At 42.2% G+C, this 27,400-nt stretch overlaps 1 protein-coding gene across 3 annotated transcripts in view; it reads left to right on the top strand.

Moving 5' to 3' along the window:
* Positions 1 to 27,400, top strand: part of NFATC1 (nuclear factor of activated T cells 1) — a 131,286-nt gene that overhangs the window by 38,539 nt on the left and 65,347 nt on the right. For all 3 annotated transcript variants that reach the window (XM_079983765.1, XM_079983766.1, XM_079983767.1), the window contains exon 4: positions 23,324 to 23,526. In XM_079983765.1, coding sequence (XP_079839891.1) covers positions 23,324 to 23,526 — 203 coding nt within the window. The remainder of the gene's footprint in view (positions 1 to 23,323; positions 23,527 to 27,400) is intronic.

Here is a 27,400-nt window from a genome sequence, read left to right as displayed (position 1 = left end):
GGCTGCACAGAAAAAGTGTTTTGGTTTCTGAAATTCATTTTGATTGTGCAGATAAAATATAACTGATAGTATTCTACAGGATATGTTGCTAGTGTGTGAAAGCAGGCAAGATCCAATGATCCCCAGGCATGCACCATCCTGCACACAAGAATCTTCACGGTCGCAAGTGGCAAATAGGTAAAGGTAAAGGGACCCCTGACCATTAGGTCCAGTCGTGACCGACTCTGGGGTTGCGGCGCTCATCTCGCTTTATTGACCAAGGGAGCTGGCGTACAGCTTCCGGGTCATGTGACCAGCATGACTAAGCCGCTTCTGGCAAACCAGAGCAGCGCACGGAAATGCTGTTTACCTTCCCGCCAGAACAGTACCTATTTATCTACTTGCACTTTGATGTACTTTTGAACTGCTAGGTTGGCAGGAACAGGGATCGAGCAACGGGAGCTCACCCTGTCATGGGGATTCGAACTGCCGACCTTCTGATCGGCAAGCCCTAGGCTCTGTGGTTTAACCCACAGCGCCACCCTAAGTGGCAAATAGTCAGGTGCAAAATGTGCCTGGCTAATTTTGAACACTGCCTTCAACATCAACAGAAAAGCTGGAGTTAGTGGTTTGGCTGAAAGTATAATTGGAGACACGACCTCTTCTGTAAACCCCTCATAGCCCGACAAATAACTTGGGGGATAATTGAAAGTGACCCATTGGACCATCCTGTGATGTTCAAAGAGACTGTCCTGCTCACCTGCTGCTAATCACTGTTTTTTGCTGAAGTGATGTGAAACCTGTTTTTAGACATGGAAACCCAAGTGACGAGGGAAGTATTGAATGAAGTGCAGTTTGACAAGAGGATAGATAAGACAAAGTTTTTAATATATTACTGGTATGCTGTGACTTAATTTATCCCTATATGGCAGGCCTCCTTTTTATCCTTTTTTTTTTTTTTTTTTTTTTGGTAACTGGCCCTTGAAAGAAAATGTTACCCTTTCAACCAGAGGGAATTGTAATCCCGTCTCACACTGAGAATATACAGAAATTGGCAAGCACCTGTTAGCCAGGTTGCAGTTAATAGCATGCAGCCGCAGAGCTGTACTACAGTCCAGACAGGGAGCCTAAATTTTATAGCTCTGCTTTTAGACAGACGGTACTTTTAAAGAATAAATCTAAGCTGAATAGCTTTCACACATCTTGCCTCTGCATAGTTAAAGCTAACCACAAAGTAGCAGACAGATAATCAAAATTGAAAAGGAGAATAGCCTGGCAGATGTTTTCTGCATATTATTGCTGCCATAAATCTAATAAAATGGGAGCAGGGCTGTGCATCATTAGTAAATTATCTAGGGCGGGGAAAGTTTCTTAGCTCACATACAGCCAGCTCCACAGGATTACTGTATAACCAGAGCTGCCAAGGTAGCCATCTACGCTTCCCAAAAATGCATTCTTCAGAAAATAGAAATGTTCAGGATTACTATCACAAAGGCTGCTGAGATTTGAAAGATTGGTGTGTTGTGTCGGTCTCTCTGAATGAATGCCTTATAAGTAAAATGCTATATATTTTAGATAGTCAATTGGATCACAAAAAGAACAGGACATCTCAGGGTGAAAATAGGATGCATTGAAACAGGGTGCGCTGCTGCTTTTGATCATTTCATTGCTGGTACATGTTACGCTGAACCAGGTGACTTGTTGGGGTGTGTACGCTGTAACAACAAAAAAGGGGGTCTATCTTCTGTTTTTGGAATAATGATTTAGGATAGGGGTCCTCAAACTTTCAACACCAGGACATACTTGAGAAGGCTGAACATTACTGAAGCCAGCCAGTCATGAAATTATGGTACAGGCACAGAGCCAATCAGAAGGACGGCAGATAAAGGTGGAGTTTGGCATAAACCACATCAACATACTGACATCATTTTCTCTAGGGTGGATCTACACACAGGAAAAACCCCTGCTAAAAATAAATAATAAATTAAATAATTATAACAAAAGAAAAGAAAACCCTATGTAAAATCACATAGAAAAGTTTTGTGCCCTACAGCGCCTTCTGGTGTTGCATGTTTATAACACATTTAAAATGCTGGGTTGTTGTTTTTTTACTAATGCAGCTGAATCCCAAATCCGTCTTTGGAAATGGCTAAATTAATTGCTGCGGCAAATGTGTGTGTTCTGGAGGCATCGTCACTCAGACTCTCAAGTTTAGGCAGAATTTGCTGATTCAGAGGATTTGAGTGGAGAGGGCTTTTTATTTTTTATTCCTGCCCCCTGCATGCCGCTCAAAATATTTTTACTCATCACCTGTCATTTCTTCTATCCTTTTGTTTACCGTGTAATATGAATCGAGCAGAGTAAAGCGCTGATAGGCCTGACAGCTTCCATTAGAGCAGCCCTGCCGTCTAGACATGGCAGAAAATTGTTCCCCAAACACACATTTGAAGTGTGCAACTGCTATTGCAGCCTTGAAAATACAACTGGGAACTGAAGATTGAAAATATAACATCTAGTAGATTGAGAGGGGGAACTGGATTAATACAGCTAAAAGTCATCTGGGAGTGGATACCTTGAGTACTTTAAATAATTATTATAAACACAATAGGCAGACAGAGAATCAGAAGACCCTCTTTTTGGTCTTTCATTTTTGCTTGATCTCTGTTAATTATGTATAGATTTATGCTATTTTTAAAAAAAGTTTTCTGTATTGGATTAATGAAGATACACACTGGAAGCTGATGGATGGAAGATCAAGGGCCCTGAGTGAGAGGCAGGGTAGAGAGGATCTCCCAGGGTGGGAGTCTGGAAGCTCCCAGGTGAGAGCTGGGAGGGTTCACTCTTCCGTGTGTGGAACAAGCGTTAATATATAATTATAACAGAGGACCTTGTGCTTATTTTTTGTTTTTGTTTTTTTACCTCCTCTTCTTTTTCTTTTCCTTCTCTTGCTTTTTCTTGCTTCCCTTTTATTTATCTTCTTTATATTAGTTTGTTTTTTATTGTATTTTATGCTGAAAACTCTCATAAAATTGATTTTTTAAAAAAATAAAAAATGTCGACTTTGTGGTGCGTATCTTAACCTTAATGTATTTCCCACCTAGCTCTGTTTTTGAAGCGTCATCCATAGCTACTGTTCTACTGCATTCTCTTTACAAAAGTGACTCACTTTTTCTAAAATTTTGCCGCATTATAACATGTCGGTGTTAGTTTCCTCTCCTCAGGGCAACTTTAGTTGCTAGGGGCCCAGAATGGCTGTTCTGAAGGGAAAGTGGAATTAGTAGGGTGACTGTGCGTAGTTAGGATAGGTTTAGGCTTGCCAGCATTTTTGGTGACCCGACACCTGTGCGTTTAAAAGTAAGTCTTCTTGCAGAAATTTAGCAGGTGGAACCTTTCCTGGAATGCAGATGAACTGACTGATGGGAAAGGTCTCACTGGCTTAATTTCTGCGTGAAGTGCTCCGATGAAACGCATAGGAGAAGGCCTAGTAAAACAAGAGTTGGCATCTCCAGAAAGGTGGAGAATTTGTCTCTATGACAGCCAAAGTTAGGATGGGGTAGGAGGTTTGGGCATGTTTTCAAACCATTTTATAATGATACAGGAACGGATGGTATTACTAGTTAGGGTTGGGCTGGTGGGGGAGGGCTGGAATGACTGAAATAAATTGAAAGCGTATGTTATTACACATAGTTAATTATATGTATCAGTGAAATCTGGATGGCATAATTAGGGTGGGGCAGTTTGGGCAGAGTGTGCCATGGGAATAGGTAGGAGGCAATGGATTTTCTGTGCTCCCGCTCCCCCCCCCCCCAACATAGTATTTAGAGATATTAAGGGCTGTTCCTGGAACCTCATCCTTGCGGAACTTCTCATGCGTATGTTACATTAGAAAGTTAGACCGCTGATGGCAGGGTTAAACAGAGATGTACTGGCCACCTGAAATGAAACTGATGTTGGGTTCTTCAAATAAATATATAGCATGTGGTCTTATTAGAAAAAAAAACCTGACTCATGAATCAAAGTTGCAAAGAAATGTAGCCAAACTTTAGGGATATAAATATTATTCTAAAGCAGCAATGCAGCAGCAAGCAAAGGCTCTAGCAGCTCAGTCAGCTGCTTGTGGCTGGAAAGCCAAACAGGATGTGGGTGACTGTTGCCATGGAAACAAAGGGGCAGTCCATTCTGTATTGAGCACCGGATGTTAGCTCAGTGTGTGTGTCATATGACCTGTACTGGAAGTACATGGGTGGAGTTTATTCTTACTGCTGTTGAGTGCAGACATGTTTTCTCTGTACTGATGTAAAGGACAGAAATAAAAGATGTAAATAGTTTTCTGTCTGCTTCTTTCCCCTCCCTGGGGGACACCAAAGGGGAGAGAGGAAGAACGGTGTGTTTTTCTCACAGTCTGAGAAGAATCGCCGAGACCTCGGCTGCTTATCAGCAGAGTGGCGCAGCCGGGAGGTCGCCAAGGAATATCTGCCGGTGCCTGGAAGACTGGCACATCCCTCTGACCGAGGCAGAATTCCAACAATAAAGAGGCAATGATTTCCATCCCATCCTGTTCTCATTACAACCAGAGCTGTTTCTGTTCTGCTGCAGTTTGTCTTCCACGAAAACCTACTTTTGTCTTGCCATTTGCTACAGCCGAAATGAACGTAATAGATTTCAACAGAAGGGAGATGTCAAAAACAACACAGAAAATAACTTAATTATTTACATAAAGTCTTTGACTAAAAACAACAACCACGGTAAAATAGTGCTCATTTTCACTTGTGTGATTTTCGTTCCTGGTCTCATGCAAATTGTGGCAATTTCCATTTCTCACGGAATTCTCCAACAACTCTTGTTGTATGTACAGTGGTACCTCTAGTTATGAACTTAATTCATTCCAGAGGTCCGTTCCTAACCTGAAACCATTCTTAACCTTTAGCTAATGGGGCCTCCCACTGCCGCTGCACCACCGTCGCGTGATTTCTGTTCTCATCCTGAGGTAAAGTTCTTTATCCAAAGTACTACTTCCAGGTTAGCAGAGTCTGTAACCCAAAGTGTTTGTAACCCGAGGTACCACTGAAACGGTGTCCATTCTGTTAATAAAAGGCTCTTTCATCTAGCAAGGGCTTTAGTGAATGGGAGGAGGGAAGTGACGTCTGCAAATGTCCCTTTCTCTTGCAACCCCTGCAGGTAAAAGCCCTCTTCTACTGCCCCTTATGTTCTAGAGGGTCTTGATGGAAGGAAGAGGATTCCTCTGTTCCTAGATGGTTGCCAGCTCAGCTGTTGTTCTGGAGGACACTGTCTGTTAAAAAGCCCGTGGACTTTGAGAATGCTGTGTGTGTATTGTTGTGTTTTATTTTAATCATAACAGTTCTAAAACCTTAACATGGGAGTCTTGTGATGCCTTAGTTAGCAGATCCACTACCACCCCGAGAAGTGTTTCACATGTGTGGCTCTCCACATGGAGCTGTTCAAATTAAGTTGCATTATATTACAAGAAGCAGCGTCACAACAAAGTACATGGGAAATTCGATTTATGTGTGAATGATGTACTAGACAGCCTTTGTTTTGCAAGTGGCGTAGAATGGTGCTGACCTTTAAAGCCCTAAGCGACCTTGGTCCTGTATATCTGAAGGACCTCCTCCACCCCCATCATCCAGCCCAGACACTGAGGTCCAGCTCTGAGGGCCTTCTGGGTGTTCCCTCACTGCAAGAAGTGAAGTTACAGGGAACCAGGCAGAGGGCCTTCTCAGTAGTGACGCTTGCCCTGTGGAATGCCCTCCCATCAGACGTCAAGGAGGTTAATAACTATATAACTTTTAGAAGACACCTGAAGGCAGCCCTGTATTGGGAAATTTAAAATGTTTGATGTTTTATTATGCTTTTGTATACGCTGGAAGCTGCCCACAGTGGCTGGGGAAACCCGGATGGGTAGGATATAAATAACAAAAAATATTATTATTATTATTAATTCACTTATATCCTCCAAACAGTAAAACTGACACTCCAAATGTCTTAGCAGGGTGGATTCAGCTGTGACACACCATTAATAATAGTTTCTCAGTTGTTGAAATGTTCAGATTGTTGTGGGTTGAAGAAGAAAGAAAAACAAGATGCTAGGTGTCCAATACTGGTACGGATCAGCAACAAAATGTTGCCATGTGGAGTCATGCTCACTGGCTGGAACTGCCTTCTTCCCTGATACTCCATTGTTTCCTCTCCACATTTTTCTCCTCTGCTTCTCCAGGAGTCAGTCAGTATTCCATGCTCAATCCTCACTGGGCTAATTTGTGGGGCTTCTTTCCCTCCAAGAGTCCCCCCCCCCATTTTTTGTACTTCTGCAAACCTTGAAGAAGGTTCTAGGTTCAGTCCCCAGCATCTCCAGGTAGGCCTGGGATAAAGCCCTGTCTGAAACCCTGAAGAGTCATTACTAAGCCAGATTGACCAATGATCTGGCTTGATATAAAGTAGTTTCCTGTTTTGTTCCTGTGTTTGTACATTGATGGTGCTCTTTTGATTGATAAGGACCAGCACTTGAAGAAGGTGTTTTTCCCTCTTTAGGAAATAGTGAGCTTCCAAAAATCCATTTATCATGCCTGTAGAGATCACTGGAATGGGACAGGTCAGCACTTGACGTACAGAAGACAGGAGGATTAAGTGGATGCAAAAATTTGCACTGTTTCCCTCTGTTTTCTCAACTGACTGGCTTAAAAATTGGCAAAATGTTCTGTTTCTAGCTTCTTCTTCCTTATCTTCTCATGGTGTCCTTTCTGACTGGAGGTTAAACTTGAGAGGTTTCAAAGCAAAATACCACCAAATTCATCTTATGCAGCATGAGGAAGCTTCTGGCTGATTTTTGTTGCTGATAGATAAGAGACAAAGCATAGCCAACATCACTTCTATATTTTATATGTTTTAGTGGAAACTTCCCAGCCTAGCTAGACTGCCGGAGAGGCATTTTTATCCCTGTGAGTCCCTGGATAAATCTGTATTTGTCTTTTTTGATCACTTGTTATGTGCATATGACCAGATTTCCCTCTCAGACCATCAGGCGGGAATGTGGCAGAGAAGGAGATGTAGAAGAACCTTTTTCTCTCTTGCAAAATTTCATGCTGCAGCATTTCAGAAGCAGGGAACACTTTTTGGGACTCTCTGTGTGGAATGATGATTTATTACTATTTTACGAGCACAGCCTATAATGTCTCTGCTCAGCCTGGAAAGCCAGGAGCCTTAAGGGGCCACTAAATAGAAATTTGTTGCCGTTGCCCTTGCATTACCTCTTAGCCATCTGCTCATCATTGGAATGTGGTTTGTTTGGTTGTTGTTGTTGTTTTGCTTTTGTTGTTTTTAAGGGATGGCATCCAATTTCGTTGCACTTGTGCAATGTTGCACTTGTGTAATGACAATAAAGAATCTATCTATCTATCTAGATACCTCTTAATTCTGTCTCTGATCACAGTGGCTGGTTATGGACCAATTTCCATCTGTGCCTTGAGCAGCACTTCTTCTTACTGACAGCTGAGGCAACACTTTGGTGGTAAGGAGAACCCACATTATTGGGCCCACTCACATGTTAACTGGTCTTGAAATGTGGTAGCTGTGCCATAAGATGTCAACCAGTTCCCGTTTTCAATTTGCAGAGTTCTAGGGTTCTGTCAGGACTACTAATGATATTGACTTGGGCTGTAATTCTAAGTAAGTTAGCCTTACTTCCAAGTGACCATGCATAGGATTGATTAATTAGTTAGATTAGCAGAGCATCAGGTTGGGGAAGCCAGCATGTCAGCAATGATGGCAATTGTGGTCCCTTATTTTCTTTTCTATAATAATGCCAGTGACTTTAAACTCAGTCTTTGAGCTCTGCAAAGCATACACACAAAAATAGTTTTTTTGCAGAGCATACACACAAATATTAATTGTTTTCTCGGGGGGGGGGGGCGAGAAGAGTTGTGCTCAAGTAATGCTGATATTAATAGGATTTGCACCTGACATGGGTGGACTTCACTTCCCCCGCATGTTAACCTATTCCAAACTAGCTCTCAGTTACATCAATGGTATTTAATGTGAAATAATTATGATCAGGATTCCTGCCTCAGATCACTTTTGAATAACATTTTTCTCTTGTTCTTGGCATTTCCACCCTGTTGTTTTTTTATGAAGTAGTCAAGATGCCCACTAAACATAATCACTACCAGTTTCCTATGGATTGGGGCCATTATGTATTGAAGAATGAATTCTATTCTTTCATTTGTTTTTAAGCAAGAGCAGCTCACCTGCTGTCATTCTTTATAATATACATTTTTCCATTGGTTACGAGACTAGAAAGTTATGAAGGCATAACAATATAGCTATTAATACACCATGCACAATAACAGTGCATGTTTCCACTTTAGTGACTCATAGTCCCCACCCAAAAAGGTGAGAATGGAGTATGGGGCTGCCACTAGGCTGAAACTATGTTCCCTTGCTTTTCGCTTAGACTACAAGCTCATCATTTATCTTCTCTTGAAGCAGAGAGTGAGATCTTGGTGATAAGTAGAGAGATCATTCATTGCGACATCCACCATGCAAATAAATGCAAGTCAAACTTCTCACATACTTTCACTTAACTCCTGTCCTGCCTACTAAGTGTTTAAGGCAGGAAGAGTTTTCAGACTTTTTTTTTTAACAGACTATTCGTAGTCTGATAGTGATCAGTGCCATCTGATAAAAAGATACAGTGCAGCGTAAGCTACTCTACAAGCTTTTGGGTAATTCTGTTTTAAAAGTTCTTAATCAGTGCATTTTCCGGTGCCACAGCAAGACTCTGCTTTTTTTTATTTCCACGGCAGCTAGAATACTGTAGGTAGCATCCGTCTTAGATAAACATTTGAAATTGATCCCTATTCAGAGTCAAAAGCAGGGTGGGCTTTTGGGTTCTTTTTGGCAAGGCATGAGTTCCAATACATTCACTGAAACTTCTGCATGTTCAGTGCCAAATTCTCAGGAAACGGTGTGATTAAAGGGGTGATAACGAGCTTTACTGTGTTATTTGTAACCAACCTTGTTAAAGACGAGCCTGTGTCTATTTGAACGGCATCGTAGTTCTTGACATAGTGTTTTCTTCTTCTTCTAAGGGCTCGACTCTACATTCACATACAGTATGTAGTTCTAGAGCCAGTTTATACAATACCGTACTTACTTCTGTTGGCATCCTGCACGACAGCTCTAATCTTTACAAGGCTCTGGCTGCCTGCTCTGGACTCTGCCAGCACAGTGTGGCCAGATGGCTTTTTAGAGTAATGCGCAGAAGCTGCATACTCATGGGCTAGGAACCTTTTGAATCATTATGCCTGCCATATAAAATCAAATGCCAACATGGCCAGATGCTTTTGGGCAGCCTGTACATGGGAGCCTGTCACATTTACATCCTGTTAACAGCCCTTTTAGCAGCCATGTCAGATGGGCAGGGTAACATTACCCACCTATTCCAGGGAGATGGAGAACGAAGAGACAATATGGGAGTAGGCCATTGAGGTCATGGCTGGGGGGGGATGGGTAATTTCTAGACTGTAGATCATGTTCGTAACCACTAACCTAGATTAGCTCTCATTTTCGTGAGTAGGGTCATAGCTGAATGAGAAAGTCCCAGGTTAAATTGCTGGCATCTCCTTTAACTGAGCCAGACTACTGGTCCATCAAGCTTTGTATTGTCTACAGTCACTGGGTGTGGCTTTTAGCTAGGAGTCCATGCCTGGCTTATTCCAGGTAAACAATACCAAGCTGATATAAGATAGATCTGTAGTTTGACTCAGTGGAAGGCAGACTCCTATATTCATCTAAATGTTCATTGGCTTCCATTGGCTTCAATACAGCAAAAAGAGAGGCTACCGACAGATGTTTGTACATTAATAATACCTGTTCTAGCTTACAAGAAATAAAGGCTAGAAGCAAGGTTGTCTAGAACCACAGGTGTTCATGTCCCTAATTGGCTTAAAAGCTTGGACCCAATTGGACAGGGGGTGGCAGTGACTGGCCATATAAAAGCTTGGAATGGGGCATGATGGAGGAGGCCACAGTGGCCACAGACCACCAACAGGGCAGGCAGATACATCACCAGAGAAAGGTGTAGAATTGGGTGAGTTGTCTTATTTGTTCGCAGACTGAAGAAGCAATGCCTGATGTTGATCACACATACAAAAACAGTGGCATTGCTCTTGCGATCCATGGCATTTTCTTCCTTCTCATCCATTTCACAGAGCTGTGAGGAGGAGAGATTGGGAGACCATGGAGGGGTTGAGGAGAAATGTGGATACTACCGTATGAAAAATGAAGCACATACTGCATTTTATCTAACACAAATCCTATCTGTGATTATCCTTCCTTTCACCTTTCCCTCCCTCGTTCCTTCATTTTTTTTGCATGGAAACTGTGGACACTTCAAAAATTAAATTACTAATGCTATGAATAATTGCAGGAGAGGATGTTGGTTTCTCACAAAGTCCACTTGAATTAACTGATACAAAGTTGGAAGAGATGTTGGTTGCTTTCACTCTCTTTCTCTTTATTAGTTTAGAAGTGGTACAGTTAGTCTGCATATTTGCATTTTCAGGGAAGTTCAACTTATAGGAGTTTTGCAAGATAAACAGGAAGAGCAATCCTAGATGGGCAGGGCAGGGCGGAGAGGGGCGGAGAGGGTAGCAGATCTGTTGCCACACTCCAGGCCATGCCAGCTTGGAAAGGTCCACCCTCCCTTTATTGTCACTACATTGGCTCTAGAACAGCGGTTCTCAACCTGTGAGTCCCCAGATGTTGTTGGACTGCAACTCCCATCATCCCTGAGCTCTGGCCTTGCTAGCTTGGGGTGATGGGAGTTATAGTTCAACAACATGTGGGGACCCACAGGTTGAGAAAGGCTGCTCTAGAAGAATTGTGAGGCTTAGCATCCAGCGAATCAATGCTTGGCTTTCCTCCACCTCCATAACTCCCTATTTCTGGGCCCTACTCTGGTTGTCACTAGCAGGAAAACTCCCAGCAGTAGCTTTCTACCTGGTCCACTTTCCAGGGCTACAGCAAGTTCTTCCAAAAAGCCAGAGTCTACAACCATTCTGCCCTGCCAACACAGGTTGGTAGAGGTTAATGAACCAGTGTCTCAGCCATTGCCCTCAACTCCCTCAAGCAGCAAAGCTCAAGAGTACAGCTGGCCCATCCATGAGGCAAGTGAAGCAACTGCCTCGGGCATCAGGACCCACAAGGGCAGCAGATCTGGCCTCCAAGAAATGCCTCATCTGCTGCTGCCTCTGCTGCCACAGTAACAGTGACAGCTGCAGCACCCTCCTTGTGGACTGCATCTGCCCCCTACTTGGCCACCCTTCCAATGTCACCTCTGCAGCAGCCTCTTGATGAATAGGAGGTACTGCTGATCTCCCACCCTTGATCCCAATTTGGATCTTTATTCGCCCCCTTGTTCCTGATGTAGATCTTCACTCACTACTTCTTCCTTGCCATTTTGTGGTTCACCTCAGGTGCCAAAATGTCTTGGGCTGGCCCTGCTCAGGAGTTTAGGATTGGTCTCAAAGTTCACTAAACAGAGGCTGTGGCAACGGTGGCATGTGGCTATTCCGATTACTGTGGAAATAATCCCAATGCCTTTCCGTGCTTTGAAACACAGTTTCTACCATGGCTTTGTTGAATCTTGCTTGACCAGTTTGTAAAAGAAGAAGAAATATCACTAATATGGGTGTCCCTGGTACCAGTTTTGCTGCATGCTTTTAATTGAAAATGCCTGTTTGGCTTTTCAGAGCAAAATGTCCTACTGTCAAATGGCAATTTAAACGTTTTTAGGACTGCCTTGCAACCCCCCCCCAAAAAAAAAACTTCATTGCTTCCTAGTTTTCAGTTTGTTTTGCACACTCCTCTGGCTGGAGTAGAAATCATGGACGAGAACTCAAAGAGCCAGTTACTCTATTTTCAGCATGCTTTGTGAACAATTCTGTCAATTGCGACTGCAGTTATAGAATACACATGCATTTCAGAGTATGCGGCTATGATTTCAATCAAACCTTATATGGTATATGGGTTTGCTGAGTGTACACCAGTGATTGACACAGTGAACGTTGTAAAAGGTGAAAGTGGGATGTGTCTCTGTAAACATGACAGGCTAAGCACTGGGAACCTGTTTTTCCCCCTGACAGATCCCTTCTATATATCTGTTGCATATGAACAAGTACATGTCTCCACTTGGCTGACACAGTGTTCACCACGGTATGCAGTGATGTGCGTGCCAGTGTGGTGTAGAGGTTAGAGTACTGGACTCAGATCTGAGATATCTGTGTATATGTGTGGCACTGTGTATGTGTGTGGAGATAGCAATCCAGCCACTGAAAACACCGGGCGTTATGCCATTGATTTCTGTGGAAGGTGGGTAAAAAACTTAAGAGTGCTGTTGGATAAGGCCCCGGGGCCAGGTAGTCCAGCATTCTATTCACTGTAGCCAATCAAATGCTCACAAGCAGGGCATGAGCATGAAAGCACTCTCTCACCCCATCACTATACAGTTCGCACAAACTTCTAACCTTAATCCTTAGAATTACAATTTTGTTTTTAAGTGTTGTTGAAATACGTCAACTTCAACACGCCTTAGTTCTTTCGAAATCCCCATTTGATTTGTCTGATTTTTCTCCCCATTCATTTTCAGGCATCCATTGCAAAATGTTATGGTTATGATTCAATATTTCCTCGTACTTACCCTTCTCCAAATATTTACAGAAATGAAGCTTTTAAATGGAGCTCCTTACTCTATCTCTTCAAACGACAGTCTACTGTTAAATAAACCAAGCTTCCTCTTGGCAGGAAGATGTTGGACTATTTTAGAGTATGCACACAATTAAATTTCTGTATTAAAAATAGCAGAAGTTGACTGAACGCTATCTCATTATGGCCATGGAGATAGATATAGATATAGATATAGATATAGATATAGATATAGATATAGATATAGATATAGATATAGATATAGATATAGATATAGATATAGATATAGATAAATCAAAGCTGCTACATGTCTTTCTCCCTCCCCAACCCCTGCCCTGCCAAAGAATCAAACACAGGATGTTCCCTCCCAATCTGTCTACATGTACATAGGTATATTGTATGAATTAGTAACACCCGCGACTAGTTCCCAAAGATGAACTGCCATCTCGATAACGAAACCTTGAACTTCATGGGTCTCATAGCACATGTATGCAGAAAGGGTAATGGCACATATTAGTGGAACCACAAGCAGCCCAGAGAAGCTTCAGAATGGTGGCCTTAATCCACATCAAACTGAAGCCAATGGCAAAACTCCCATTGATTTTAATGGCTGTGAACTGTACCGTATGTCCTTCTAACTTCTTGTGTATAATAAAAAATACACATTCTTTCCAGACACTGCAAAGCTTTCAGTGTGGGGTGTTGGTGGGGGGAGGTGTTGGGGCACTTTTTGTCATTTTGTAGGATCTGGGCCTAGACTGCATTCTTTAACCAGCTGGTGCTGCTGCCTTTATTTAAGCATTTGTTGAGCATTAAATTCCGAGACATATTTATACTTGCACAAAGGCAACGTTCCAGTTTTGATGAAATATGCTTTCATTATTTCTATGTGTGGTAATGTTAGCGCAGTAGTTGAGTTCACACCCAGGAAGCCAGCATCTGCTGCTTCAGCTGAGTTCTACAAAACTCCCGTAAATTACTCATCAGTCTTTCTCGTCACCTTCTTCATCTGGAATCATAAAAAGCACGCATGTAATTCTCCTCTTGTCTCTAGTACAAAGCTTTTCCAATTCAAAATGAGAGTTCTGACTGGAGTCCAGATGTTTTTGCAATATCTAAATGGAGAGAAATGAAACTATATGTTGACATCATGTTGGCTGTGTCTGTTATACCCCCGCCCGCTTATATCTCTCTTCCCTTCCTTTCCCCAATACCTTTGTTAAATATATTGATTGCTTACTCCTTTTCTGAGCACTTTTCGTGATCATATTGTAAAAGGTGCTCTATTTTTACTTCTCAAATGTAAGAAGGTTTTGTCAGGGATGGGGAACCAGCAGCCCTTCAGAGGCTATTGGACTGCAGCTCCCATTACCCTGACCATTGGCTATGGTGGCTGGAACAACAACTGGAAGCGCTCCCCCTCCCTGGTAAAAGTTTCCAGTGTCTGGGATTGGTCACAACTTCCAAGTTCAAATTCTTAACTAGGATTAGGAAAGAATTCCCAGGTTTACTTACAGTTTGTTCTGATTGCCTGCACAGGCTGCTTCACAACTTTGTCTGCTGGCAGTTTTCGTGTGTAGGGAGATTTGGATAAGCTTTTTAGAACTCCCCCCCCCCTCCAAAAACTACGCACAGGTAAACCATGTTGACCACTTTGGCATAGTAAGGATTTGGTGTGGCTTGCTATCATCTAAGAGGCAGACTCTGCTTCGTCATTGTGTAGTAATCTAGAAATAATGGAATGAATTGAAGAAGGTGCAGTGGAGTGGAAATAAATACTGAAATGGGGAGAAAAGCATGGGAAGCAATAATCAATGAATCTAATAAGGTTCAATGGGAGAATGCAATGGAAATTAATAGAATAGGGTTGGGTTTTTTTAGCTTTTCTCTTCCCCTCTGCCCCTGACCCATCCGGCCCCCAGAAGGTTGGCCAGTATGAATCTGTGCTGGAAAAGATTCCTCATTCCTGAAGTAGTGGGTCTGCAGAGAGAGACCGTAGCCTGTCTGCTCAGCCCTACTGCCTTCACCTCCTTGGGGCTGTTCAAAGGGGCTGTTGATTTCCTGCCCACATGGCCACTTCCTTCTAGTTCAGCTTCCCCCCCTTGCCTGATGATTATAGGGTTGCCATATTTTGAAGAGCAAAAAAGAGGACACATTTGTCGACTTCTGCTTTTCACTATGGATTGCTATGATGACTCTCATTTTACATACCCATGAGAAAGAGGACATGTCCTGGGGAAAAGGGACATATGGCAACCCTACATATGAAGTCGCCAGTGTATCAACTGGGTTGACTTGTTTCCGTCCTTTAGTGACAGAGGGGACCCCTCTCATAGACGTAACATTGCCAAACAGAGATCTCAACATAATGGCCTTTTGAAAGTCTTGCGTGGTTGGATCCAAGCCAAATTAAAAACTAGTATTTCCAGAGGGATGCTTGTGACATTACAATGCAGCAAAAGGAAGGATTCTTGTGACACTTTTAAGGCTAACAAATGTATTGTGATGTACAGTGATAATCAGATACACCTGATGAAGTGGATTCTAGTCCATGAAGGCTCAGCCCACAATACAGATTTCCTCAACCTGGAATCTTCTAGATGTTTTGGAATACAACTCCCATTTCCCCCAACATTCTGACTTGCTGGTTGAGGCTGATGCGAGTTGGAGAAAGCTGCTATAATAAAGTTAGCCTTTAAGGTGTCACAGGACTCCTGCTTGTTAAAAACTAAAGCAGATCTTCTGGTACAAACAAGTATCTAAAGTATTATTTGTGGTAGGAAATGCAGTCTCCCGAGCAATCCACTAACCATTTAAAGTCCCATTTCTTAACCACTGTTCATTAATCCCACCGTGAAACCTGTCCCCCCACCCATTCCTTCTCATTAGTACTCTGCACTTGTGATAAAGAAAGTGCAGCATATAGGGTTTTCTGTAATGTTCAACTTGCGGTCCCCTTCCACCAGAACGCCTTGACTCAACTACGGAATCTTTTGGCCATGATCCAGAAGCCAGTTTGATGGAAGGGCTTCAGCTCAAGTGCTTCAGTCAAACTGGGTCAATCTGTCAATCAATGGATTAAGCTGTCAAACTTCTCCCTGTACACCAAGCTTCTTCAGGTAGGAGTGAGTGTGGACTGCATTGCATTCCAACTCTACAATATCTCTTTCCTCTTAAGGGACTGTTTGAAGGGGAAAAAGAGAGAGAATTGAAATCCTAAAATAGTGCCAAAATGTCATGTTGCAGAAAGGAGGTTTCTACAGTCTGAAATTTATTTAGTCTTGTTCAAGAAAAATGCTTCCATAGATGACTTAAGAAGCACTTGAGTGCCACTTCAATGTATCTAGTTGTGTGTATTTGTGATGGGGTGGCTTCCTGATTCTGTCTTATAGGGAGGGAGGAACATTTTGGAACAACAGATATGTTTCAGCTCCTGTGCTACAGCATAGACCTAAAGACAGAGAGTATGGTGCAAGACAGCAGCTGTAAATAGCATTCTGTTCTGGATAAGTGCCCAAATGACTGGTAAGCTAGTCACTAAGTGCAAAACATCTCTGTTACTATAAATTTAATAATTCCTTACAACATAGTCATATTCTTGTACAAACTTCCAGCTAGGCACAGACAACATTTTCCTACATTGATATATATGATATATATAGATAGACATGTTGTAAGTGTGTGAGCATGCACACATACACATACATGGGTGTAGACTGCCTTACCCTTTCACACATCACAGAGAGAACTATATTAAGAAACTATATTATTATTATTATTATTATTATTATTATTATTATTATTTGATTAAATAATCCAGATTATAAAGGTAAAGGTAAAGGGACCCCTGACCATTAGGTCCAGTCATGACCGACACTGGGGTTGTGGCACTCATCTCGCTTTATTGGCTGAGGGAGCCAGTGTACAGCTTCCGAGTCATGTGGCCAGCATGACTATGCCGCTTCTGGCAAACCAGAGCAGCTCACGGAAATGCCATTTACCTTGCCGCCGGAGCGGTACCTATTTATCTACTTGCACTTTGACATGCTTTCGAACTGCTAGGTGGGCAGGAGCAGGGACCGAGCAACAGGAGCTCACCCCATCACGGAGATTCGGACTAACACAAAGCTAGACTGTTTGGGAGACAATGCACATTTGCTTTATAGCATTGCGTAAGGAAGTGGATACAAGATATGAGCCTCCTTGCTCATATATTTTTTAATGCAGACAATCTTTCATTTTTATTTAAATTTACAAACAAGCCATGTGAAACAATATAATTTAACACGAGTCTTTGTGGGGGTTGTTGGCGGAAGCGCTCACTCTCCGGATAGTTCAGTGGTGAGAGAATCTAATGATCCCAATTCTATCGCCTCAGTTCCTGCCATAAAAAAACCTGCCCCAATTATATTTTTATTTCAGTATTGGTGCCTGAAGTTTTGTTGTTCAGGCCTGTGCTATTAGGAGAGCAGAGATATAGGGTTTGGGGGGGGTATTTTTAACTAGGTTTGTCCAAAGTACATCATATTTCTCTTTCCATTGCACTGTGCTGTCATAGAGTGAATACGGAACCTCCTAACCAACTTTATTTTGCTCCCAGCCAGTACCTGTCTGCTTGCCTGCCTTCTTACTTGCAATCCAAGCAGGGGATGGACCTACCTGTTAGCCTCCTCCTCTTTTGTCTCTGCCTGTCAGTGGCTCTCCTTACCTTCTGCTCTGCTGGTCCTCACAGACATCAGCCACCAATAAATAGTTCTTCCCTTTATAATGAAGAAAGATAGGCATGGGGTAGCAATCTGGGAAATGTCCTTCACTTCCCAAAAGTTCCTTTGACTTTTCCACAATTGTTCTTCCACACAGTGAGCACAAACCAGTGGAAATGTCTCTTGCATGTGACCCACAGGAGTTGTTCAGGCTCACATTGTCTTGTGGGGTTCCTGTTAATTTCAAGGGAGGGAGGTTGTGCAGTACCTGTTCCTCTGGGCTTCAGCTCACTGTCCAACTTCATTTGAGGCTCAAGAAGATGTATGGAGGGAGGTTTGCTTTATTTTGATTTGGATGGGGTTCTGCTCCAAATCCCCAGCCTAGCATGTAGAATAGTCAGGTTTACTCTCAACTGAGAAATGATTTTGCATTCCTCTTTCCCAGACAGGATGTGACTGAATTGAGTAGACTTGCAATTGTAAATTTTTTTTTGGGGGGGGGGCGCTTGAAGATGGTGTAACTGCCATATCCAAAGCCTTACTAAGCTGTCACTCTTTGGGTAGAAATGAGGTCAGAGGTGCACAAGTAAATGGAACATTTGGAAGGTAGAATGATTAAAAAGCACGAGTTTGCTGGGGCAACTGCAGAGAGTTGCATTGAAGAACTCACAAATAGTAGGAGTGCCCAGCAGTTGTCCAAACATTGTACACTGAAGGACTGAGGCTCAGGGTATTAGTAATTTGACCTATGGATGGGTTTCCCTTATCTATGAAATACCATCATCTCTGCTTTTCATTGTAAATGATTAGATTGCATAATAAAATGAATGGCTAACCAGGTCTGTATCTAATTCTTCATTCCACTGTGATTTAAGATATTTTTGGATTAGGCATATTCATTGGAGTTGCAGAGTTTGGCCTGTGGCTTCACAGTATGGTGAGATAAGTTTCTTAAGATCCTCCATATTAGAAATACTGTTGTGCAGGAAAGGTGGGTCTTTCTAATGGAGATAAGTCATCTATGGGTGCCTTTACACTTGGAAAACTTTATTTGCAATCTGATGCACACTTACCTGCATGTATGCCCCACTGAAATTCTGTGGGACTTAGACATACAGTGCAATGCTAAATATCACCTATGGTTGAGCATAGATTGTACTGATATCCTACCTATAACAAAAAGAGCTCTGGTGGGGGAGGAAAAGCCAGATACTGGAGGGTTTTTGGCTTGATTTTTGTTTACAATAATGTTTATCAGCACAGATTTGGCAGAGCCGTATATTGTTAGACATATATATTTGAAAAACTGCATCCACAAAACTGCATCCTTTAATTCATGTCCTGAAGTTGTTGAGAACGTTCTGTGTCAGTAGTGTTCAGTTGCAGCGGGGCTGACAGTGGCACTTTAGCCTTGGGACCATGTTACAGAAAGAAAAGGATAAAAATAGGGCCTGTGACACATGGTTCCCATGCTGCCAGCCAGGAACAGTATTCCAGAGCATGCGTGGAAAATATGCACATGTGCATGTGTGTGCGCACACATTTTTTCCTAATATTTTGGAATGCTAATTCCCCCCTTCCTGTTTTTACGGTTAACATGCATATCTGTTTCTTTACCTGCCTGTGTCCAGCTGACAGGAAGCAGAGAGAAGCAGCTCCGTTTCCTTGGTTCAAACTTTGATCTACAGCAACTCTGTATAATACAACTTCAAATATTTAGCAAGACACAAACAGTTTTGTGTAGATGGCCCTTCCGGAGCAAAAGTTGACTCCATTCTGTCTACTTTTTAAAAGCTGGTAGAGCTACATCTGTCGCATAGCTAATGGAAATAGGTGCATGATCTAAAATTAGGCAAGCGCTGAATATGTCCTTTCAAAATGTTAATCCTTGCATCATGTTTTATTGCCGTGGATGGCACAGTGAGGCTTGGGTGACATAATGTAAACAGCAAATAATGCAATTCAGTTGATGGAATTGAAAAGGAAATGACAGCTTTGGGACAGCAACACCTGCGTTTTTGTATTGGGGGCTAGACCCCACGTTTTGACCCAGGCTGTACCCTGCACAGTGCGTGTTAGAAGGGGAAATATGGTTTGTGTTTGCAGTAAGAACTGTCCATCACAAAGAGATGCAAAATTTTGTTGTGTGTGCGTGTGTGCAGTTTTATTCAACTTGTTTATTTTCCTCTTGTCTGGACCTGACATAAGTGGGTGACTAAGTACACGATACACTTGTCAGCAAACATCTGGCTTGAATAATCACCCTGAGGAATTGCAATATCTGTTTTCAAATTCAAAACAAGCAGAATGAGAAGGAGCGTGGCAACAAACGTCTGAGAAGAATGTGTCCATAAATTGCTGCAGTTTTCTTAGGCGAGAACTTAACAGTTTAACTGCTCAGTATTCTGCACTGCAGCGCAAAGGCAGCAAGAATCCAGAAACAGCTACTTGACTATTCCACAGGACTTCATCACTGGTGCAAAATGCCTTTGCTTCTGTGGTGGAAGCCAGCATTGTGCCGGACATCTGTAGTCATTGGCAACACTGAATTGTTATTGGCAGGAAAAGTCCCATGTAGGACTCGAGAAGGACCAAAGCCTCTTGCATTATCAGTCATGGTGCCCTAAGGACCCTGGAAAAGACTCCATTCCTTCATGCTGTCATTACATTGTGCTGGTGAAAATATGTTAGGAACTGACTGCCGTGGCAGAACCAAACAGATCAGCCCCACTTGCCTTACCTGAAATTCTGATCAAGTAATTTGTACCATAGGTGTGAAAATCAGGGGCAGTATCTGCCTGCTTGTCCTTGGTGGGAGACACATATCAGTTTGGGAATTGATCGCTGCCATAGGGCAAAGTGGGTTTTCAGTTCCCTGCTGCTTTTTGTGATGTAAGTAGGCCAACTATCAATAGTAGGTGATGTAATTGTGACGTAATGGTGTTGTCTCAATTACTCTGGATTCCACCACAAGCTGCAAAGTGAAGTGAAGCAAGGTGATGGTGAGACCTCCAAGCTGTGCCTCAGAGTGTAAAGCTATTTTTAAAAACCTGCATGTGGAGCAGTGCTATAAATCTTTATCAGAAAATGTAACTTTGCATCCTAGAACTGCTGATCAAAACTCCTCCAGGCAGCAAATCAGAAGCAAGGTGTTAATGTGCAGTAATAGTTTAGGTCCTGCTACAAGCTTTTGAGTTGAGTTAGCATATATAGACCAAGACACCTGTCTAGAGCAAGACTTTGGTGAAATCTCAGGACTCCTTTTATCCTATAAGTGTAATGCTTGGCTGGATGCCCTGTTCTATGAGGTTTGCAGAAGTTAATTAAACCAATATTGCTTTCCCGTAATAAGTTCATGCCTGCTTCCAGATAAGGCGCTGCCCAGTTATGTGTTGATATGCAAATCATTTCAAGAGGAATGAAGCTACCAAGTCCCATCCATTAGCAGGGTGAAGCTGACTGAAAAATCTGGGACACACAAAACAGTCTACCTGTAGCTTCCTTGTTTGGCTGCAGTAATGAAAATAAGCTATAAACAAGACACCAGCTCAAGCTACACACCCTCAATGGGGCATTTTGTATGTACCATCTGAGATTTCTGAGGACTTCCCAACAGGGCCAGTCCTAGCATTAGCAAAATGAGGTGGCCACATCAGGAGGCAGATGCTGTTGGGTACGGTGGCAGATGTTAAGGACAGAACACGCACACCCTATCCTGACCCCCTAAACTACCCTGCTGCCCTTAGGAGTAGGGGAGAGCACTGCTGCTAGTGTTGGAGTAAACGTCAGTTGACAGGCTGGTTGGCTTCTGCAGGTGGAATGGGTGGGGTGCCATCTTGTCCTTTGCCTCAGGCTGCAAAGTGTCTTGGGCTGGGCCTGCTTCCCGACAGTTCCTCCTGTAGTTGACAAAATAGGTGCTGCTGTGGTAATGAATCCCGACCCTGCCTAGATGAGCAAAAATTCTTCATTACACACTAGTATAACTATTCCCGTCCCTTCCCTTTCCATATTTTATTCTTTCAGCCATCAGTGGTAACTTTTCCTGAGAACCTTTTAACTAACAGAAACAGACATTGCCATGCCATGTTTTGGTCACAGGGGAGAGCTGAACCAGTGAGCAGCTTTTCAGTCTCCTTCCATATCCATCAGGTGTACTACGTAAACACATTTGGCTTGCATTACTTCTGATGTAGGGCTGAAGGCGCCTAATGTAGTGTTTCATAAAAAGGAGCCAATGATCAAATGTCCCGTCCCCCACATCCTATCCCATGACTTCCAGTACAAAAAATACCGGCAAATCAGTCGGGGGCTTTTATTTGGTGATCCTTTCTCAATATCTGCAATCTCCATGCAGCAATGTCTTTATTTAAAAATACGCCATCAGTGACAAAACACTTCTTGAGAACACTTCAGTGTTTTGAGGCTGGGTCTCACACAGGTTTCAGAAGGTCCACCTAGTTCTTTCTAAAGAACGTACATGCAAAGTCCAGAAAGGGAGAAGCTAACAAGATGCACCCATGTCTGTGCAGCTAGTCTTCCTTGCATGCTTCAGACACAGAATTGTAGTAGTGGTTTGCTTTTCAGCATCCCTCCTTCGTGCACCAGCTATTTTGTCCTGGCTAGCAAGGATAGTCTGGTGGACTCTGTGCCAGCAGCGGGGCCTCTGAGACCCTTTCCTCTAGAGCTGTCTCAGTGTTTCCCAGCAAGGCACTCCCAGATATTACTTCTGCCCCACATACCAAGCTGTATTCCCACTGAAGGCTTGTTTAAAGGAGTTTATCAGATTGAAACAAAAACTATCACTCCTTAACTTTCATTTAGCTTTAACAGCACATTTTGGGAGCCCCCCTTCCTTTTTCTTTTTTCTTTTTTGCTAGCTAAGGCATTTCACAAACGTACATGGAAGGAGTGCCAATTGTGCCAGATATAATGGGCCTTGCGTGCGGCAGAAGGGCTCCCTTTGGCAGAGTTTTAGTGGTGTGCACATCAGAAGCTCTGCCTGGTGTGTAGCTTGCCAAGAGGTAGCCAGACACTAGCGCAGATTGAACTACTTAACTTGAGGTTTCCCCCCCTTCCCTGCCTCTTCCAATACGCTGATTTGATTTGTTATATTTCAGCATCTTGTATGTCACCACTACAGAAACTACAGTCTGAACCCCTCCTCCCCTCTCTTCTCTGATGAATCAGGTGTGCCAGAGCAGCAGGAGATGACCTAAAACTGCTTCTCTTGACATCACTCTGTATATGCTGCGTGCTTATAGAATATGTATCTTAGGCTTCAGCCTAGGCACGCTATAAAATATCATTCTACAAATATGCTCACTTATCGTAAAGGAGGCCTCAGTATCAGGGGCTGGAAATAACTTGGTTGCTCAGGCTCCTTAAATTGTGATGCCCACACAACCTCCTCAGCTATTTGGATACTCTCTCTCTCCCTTGCCCCCATTTCTGTGTGAGTACCTAGGCATATTATGTTACCTCCTAGAGATTTGAGGGTATCTTCTCCACACCAACACACGATATTGACAGCAAAGATTATGAAACTTAATCCTCCTGGTTTTCACTCTCCTGCTACCTATTTGCTTTTCCAGAGAAACAGAGACTCTTGTCATTGCTGTTTTCTGTCGAATTTTTTTCCATGAAATGTATGAACCTGATCTGCTCAAAGTCTGTCTGAAGTGCCTTAGGTCATCTACAATAATGATACGTTCTCGGAGTGTACCTTTTTATTGTCCCTATATTATGTTACCACAAAAAAAGGAGTATGTGTACGTGTGGGGGAGGGGGAGGAGAGCTTAACACTTAGCACCTGTCACAAGTTTTCTCCTTAAATTAGACTCCCTTGCATATAAAAATTTAATAGATTCCTTGCAGTTTATGTGTACGGTGCTTATGCAGAGTTCTTTCTGTTCTGCTGCCAGCTACACGGTTACTTAGAAAGTGAACCGCTCACGTTACAGCTGTTCATCGGGACTGCAGACGACCGCCTGCTGAGACCCCATGCCTTCTACCAGGTTCACCGGATCACTGGGAAGACCGTCTCCACAACCAGCCACGAAACAATACTTTCCAACACCAAAGTTTTGGAAATCCCGCTTCTTCCTGAAAACAACATGAGAGCAATGTAAGGCACACATCCTCCCAACACTTTTGGTGCTATGCATTTTCCTCCTCTGCTTTTTGTCTTCTTCTTTTCCCTCCTCTCCCCCTTTTTTTAAACTGAGCGCCAACTGTATGTAACTTACCCGCCCCTGGTACAGAATCCTGTATAATATCTTTCTCATTTGGAAAATTCCCCTAGCTTTTGTATGCGTTCTTTGCTCAGCAACATTTTAATGCCTCAGTTAAAATTTACAAATATTTATTTAGGACAACTGATTGGTTGAAACTCTAGATAGAAAGCGACAGTGTGCTTCTTTGCCATTTAAAATCTGAATATCAGTTACAGTGCCTCAAATATTTCCAGCCTCGGCTCCCACTTTTAAGTTCCTAACACACCACCACCTTATTCCTGCAGGCTATTCTGCAATAAAGGACCTATTTGAATCTTTCCTACGAAGAAGAAAATAGGAGTGTGTTTGTGTATGTATGTATTTAGGAAAAAATTAGTCCAGGTCCTTTCTGAGGTTGCAGCTAAATGAGGCAAAAGGTTGGGTAAGTTTTTTTTCAACTTCTTAATTTTAATTTTCAAAACAAAGGGAGCCACAGGAGGCTGAAAACTAGAGCAAAGAATGGTTGTACATAGGAGAGAAACGTGGACGAGCTCATTCACGGTTCTTGAAACAATCTGCATATAGCCAGTTCCCCACCTCAAATAGGGATGGACAAACTTGTCAATTTCATTTTCTCATTTTTTTCAGTCTTAAATGCAGTTTGTCATATTTCTGGATTAGTTCGAAGTGTTTTTTAAGTCCTTATTTAAATCTATCATCATTGTAGTGTACATCTGCCCAAATTATTCTTATGTAGTGTTACCTAATATACACATGTTGCTGACAATTTTACCTACCACAATGTACTTTTGCATGTTGTTTTCATGAATGCTTGCATTTTTATGCACACTTTGTCTCCACAGGAAAAAAAAAGGTAGTTAGCAGAGGAAATGATTTTGAGCAGGGGAAATGATAGGAGGGCAAATAATTGTGCCTCCTGCCAGTCCTTCATTGAAGATTGTAGCCTTTGCAGCTGTTTTTGGTAGTTTAAAAAAGTTGCAGAAAACATGCACACAACCTCATGGCATGTATGATTTCAACCTGAAGCATTTGAACCAGGGATAGCCAATGTAGTGCCTTCCAGATATTGGGGTCTACAACTCCTGCAAGCTGTAGCCAACATGGTCAGTGGTCAGGGATGATGACCTTAGTAGATAACAACAACACTTTGTATTGCTTTTGTTGTAAAGAACTATTGATCTGTCCCCCCAAACTGTCAGGCTTAGAGCAGCTGGCCAAAGTAGGGTTTGTATCCGGTATCATGTTATCCCAGGTTAATTTACACTCGCTTAATTGATGCCAGGTTCTCGTGTAAAAGATTGAGCCCTAATTCACTGTGGCTACAATCCTGTGTGTGCTTACCTGGGCATGTTGGATACAATGGGACTTAGTTCTTTCTTAATATACATGGGATTGCACTTTGACAGTTTGAAGCAAAAGGCCGACTTGTATATGCAAAGCCAAGCCTTTCCTTTGGAGAGTCACACACAAGATAATATGGGATCTCTCTTCTTTTTGAGCAATCCAACTAAGTGAACATGGAGATAAAGAACTCCCTCTCTTTCTCTCTTTCTCTCTCTTCTCCCTCACTGTGCTCCTGCAAGATATCAGACCCTATAATTACAATGATGATTTGATTACCCAGATCTCAGTTAACCTGAAACACTTAGGTCTTGCTATATCAATCTACGTAATCTAGCCCTGTGTCAGTTTAATTATGTGTAAATACCACAGCTGTTTACTTGAATGCCGAGACTAATCAAATGTTTTTGGTGTCTGCCAAGCCATTTAGATCAATGAGGCAATGCTACACATATATTTATTGTAAGATCTTTCTCAGAAATTGGATTTATTCCACCGAGACCTGGAAAGAGAGGCTTTAACTGTGAAGCTCCATGATTGGAGAGTTTAATTTGCTGGGGTCTGCCTTTATTAACCTGCCCCCCCCCCAATATTATATTACATTCAAAAAGAGGGTTTCATGGATACATATATGGCAGGAAAAACCTCAATCCTATGTGGGACACTCAATAGCTGAGTAGAATTAGCAAAAAATAAATAAATTGGTATTTCCCCTGCTGTTTTGCCTTGTGCAAGCATACAGTAAAAGTTTATTACAATATATCAGGGATATAGGATTGTTCTAATGGACTTTAGAATGGTACGTGTTTTAGGTCACGTCCCAGTCATTTTTGGGCTTTGTAAGGGTTTTATCAATACTGTGCTGCATCCAGCAAAAGAGGGCCAATGCCAGCTTCCTTGCATGGTCTTGAGCTGTGTAACGTCTCTGGTTTGCTTGCAACACAGGAACAACATTGGGGATTATGATGTCTGGCCCTGTGTCTAATTGGACATACTTGCCTGCCACCACAGCAGCTCATCTCATAGAATTCTCCCCACCCACCCACCGAAAACTAAGACAGAGACAGCTCTGACCATTTTTTGATATTTTATAGCAGGAGAGTTGTGCCAAATTCTAGTTGAAAATGTATGTGGAAACTGGCTTTCTTCCACTGAAGTCGGTGGCATGCAATCAATTTATACAAATGGAGCATATGGCCAGCCCTCTTCCCAGTTTACTGAAGTAAATTTACTCCTTTCTTGTCTTTGGCAAGCACGTAGCGTATTAGTCTTCCCCATAACTCGCGTCATAATGACAAACATAATGGCGGTTTGTTTATGCAGATTGCGTGCTCCTTTTCTTGGTGCTGAAACTAAACAAAAGGGAGCAAGTTTTACCTGTTAAATTTATAGTAGTAGTAGTAGTAGTAGTAGTAGTAAGGGCTGGTTGAGATATAAAGCCAAACCATTGGTTTGCATAATGACAGCAAGCCTTCAGGAAGCCTTGGGGCCCATGCACCCCTTCTTCATCTTCTGGAGCCAGATACTTCCCTCCTTCTTTCCTAGTCTGAGGCAAACCATAGTTTGTTGTTTTATCCAAACCCTCAAAACCAGGGCTGGAAGCCAAGTTCAAACTATGGTTGTCTATCTTGGATTGGAAGACAAACACCCCCAAACCAGGAAAGAAATTGTTGTAAAGGGGAGGTAGAAATGTGCAACGTGGAGCATGTAGAAGACTAATTTTCATGGCATCTAATCATATTCTGTCTGAATCAGCCCAAAGCCCCAGAGATAGAAAGATAATAAAAGAGGTGAAGTTGCTCTAATTTTACAAACTTATTTTATATCCTCCATTATAATAAAGACTGGTTGAGTGGATCTCTGAGCCAGAGTCTATAAATTTTCATGACAGTATTATATCCATAGTTATAATAAATTTTAATCAAACATTCCACTCAAGGTTTTTTTTTGTGTGTGTGTTTTTGACATTTACAAGTCTTGCTTATGTCTGTGAGCTGAGAACCTCACACTTAATATGGGCTTAACAATGGGATCAGGATGAAGAAAAGCTATTCCCGTTATTGTACTTTGCATTTAAGTCCTAATTCTGCAAATCATGTTTACAGTGAGGAAGAAAAATACTAACATACTCAGTGTAAAGCAAATGTCTATTTTCTTTTTAATAATATTTATTAAGGGTTTTTTGATTACAACACACAAAGAAAAACATACAAAGATATCACATATCATAACAAATTTTCTTATCTTCTTTGGACTTCCTCACATCTCCCGCTCCTGCGTTCCAAATTAATAGAAATTAAACCAGCAATTTATCACCTTGTCCCCACCTTACAATCTAATTTTCCAATGTTATATCTTAAAATTTTAGATACGTTTATTTCACTCTTTAAAACATTAAACTTAGCCTAATAGTTATCTAAGAAT

The sequence above is a fragment of the Podarcis cretensis genome (assembly GCF_951804945.1).
Source record: "Podarcis cretensis genome assembly, chromosome: 7".
Taxonomy (NCBI): domain Eukaryota; kingdom Metazoa; phylum Chordata; class Lepidosauria; order Squamata; family Lacertidae; genus Podarcis; species Podarcis cretensis.
The sequence above is the reverse complement of the archived record's forward strand: the minus strand, read 5'-3'. Positions and strand labels throughout refer to the sequence as shown.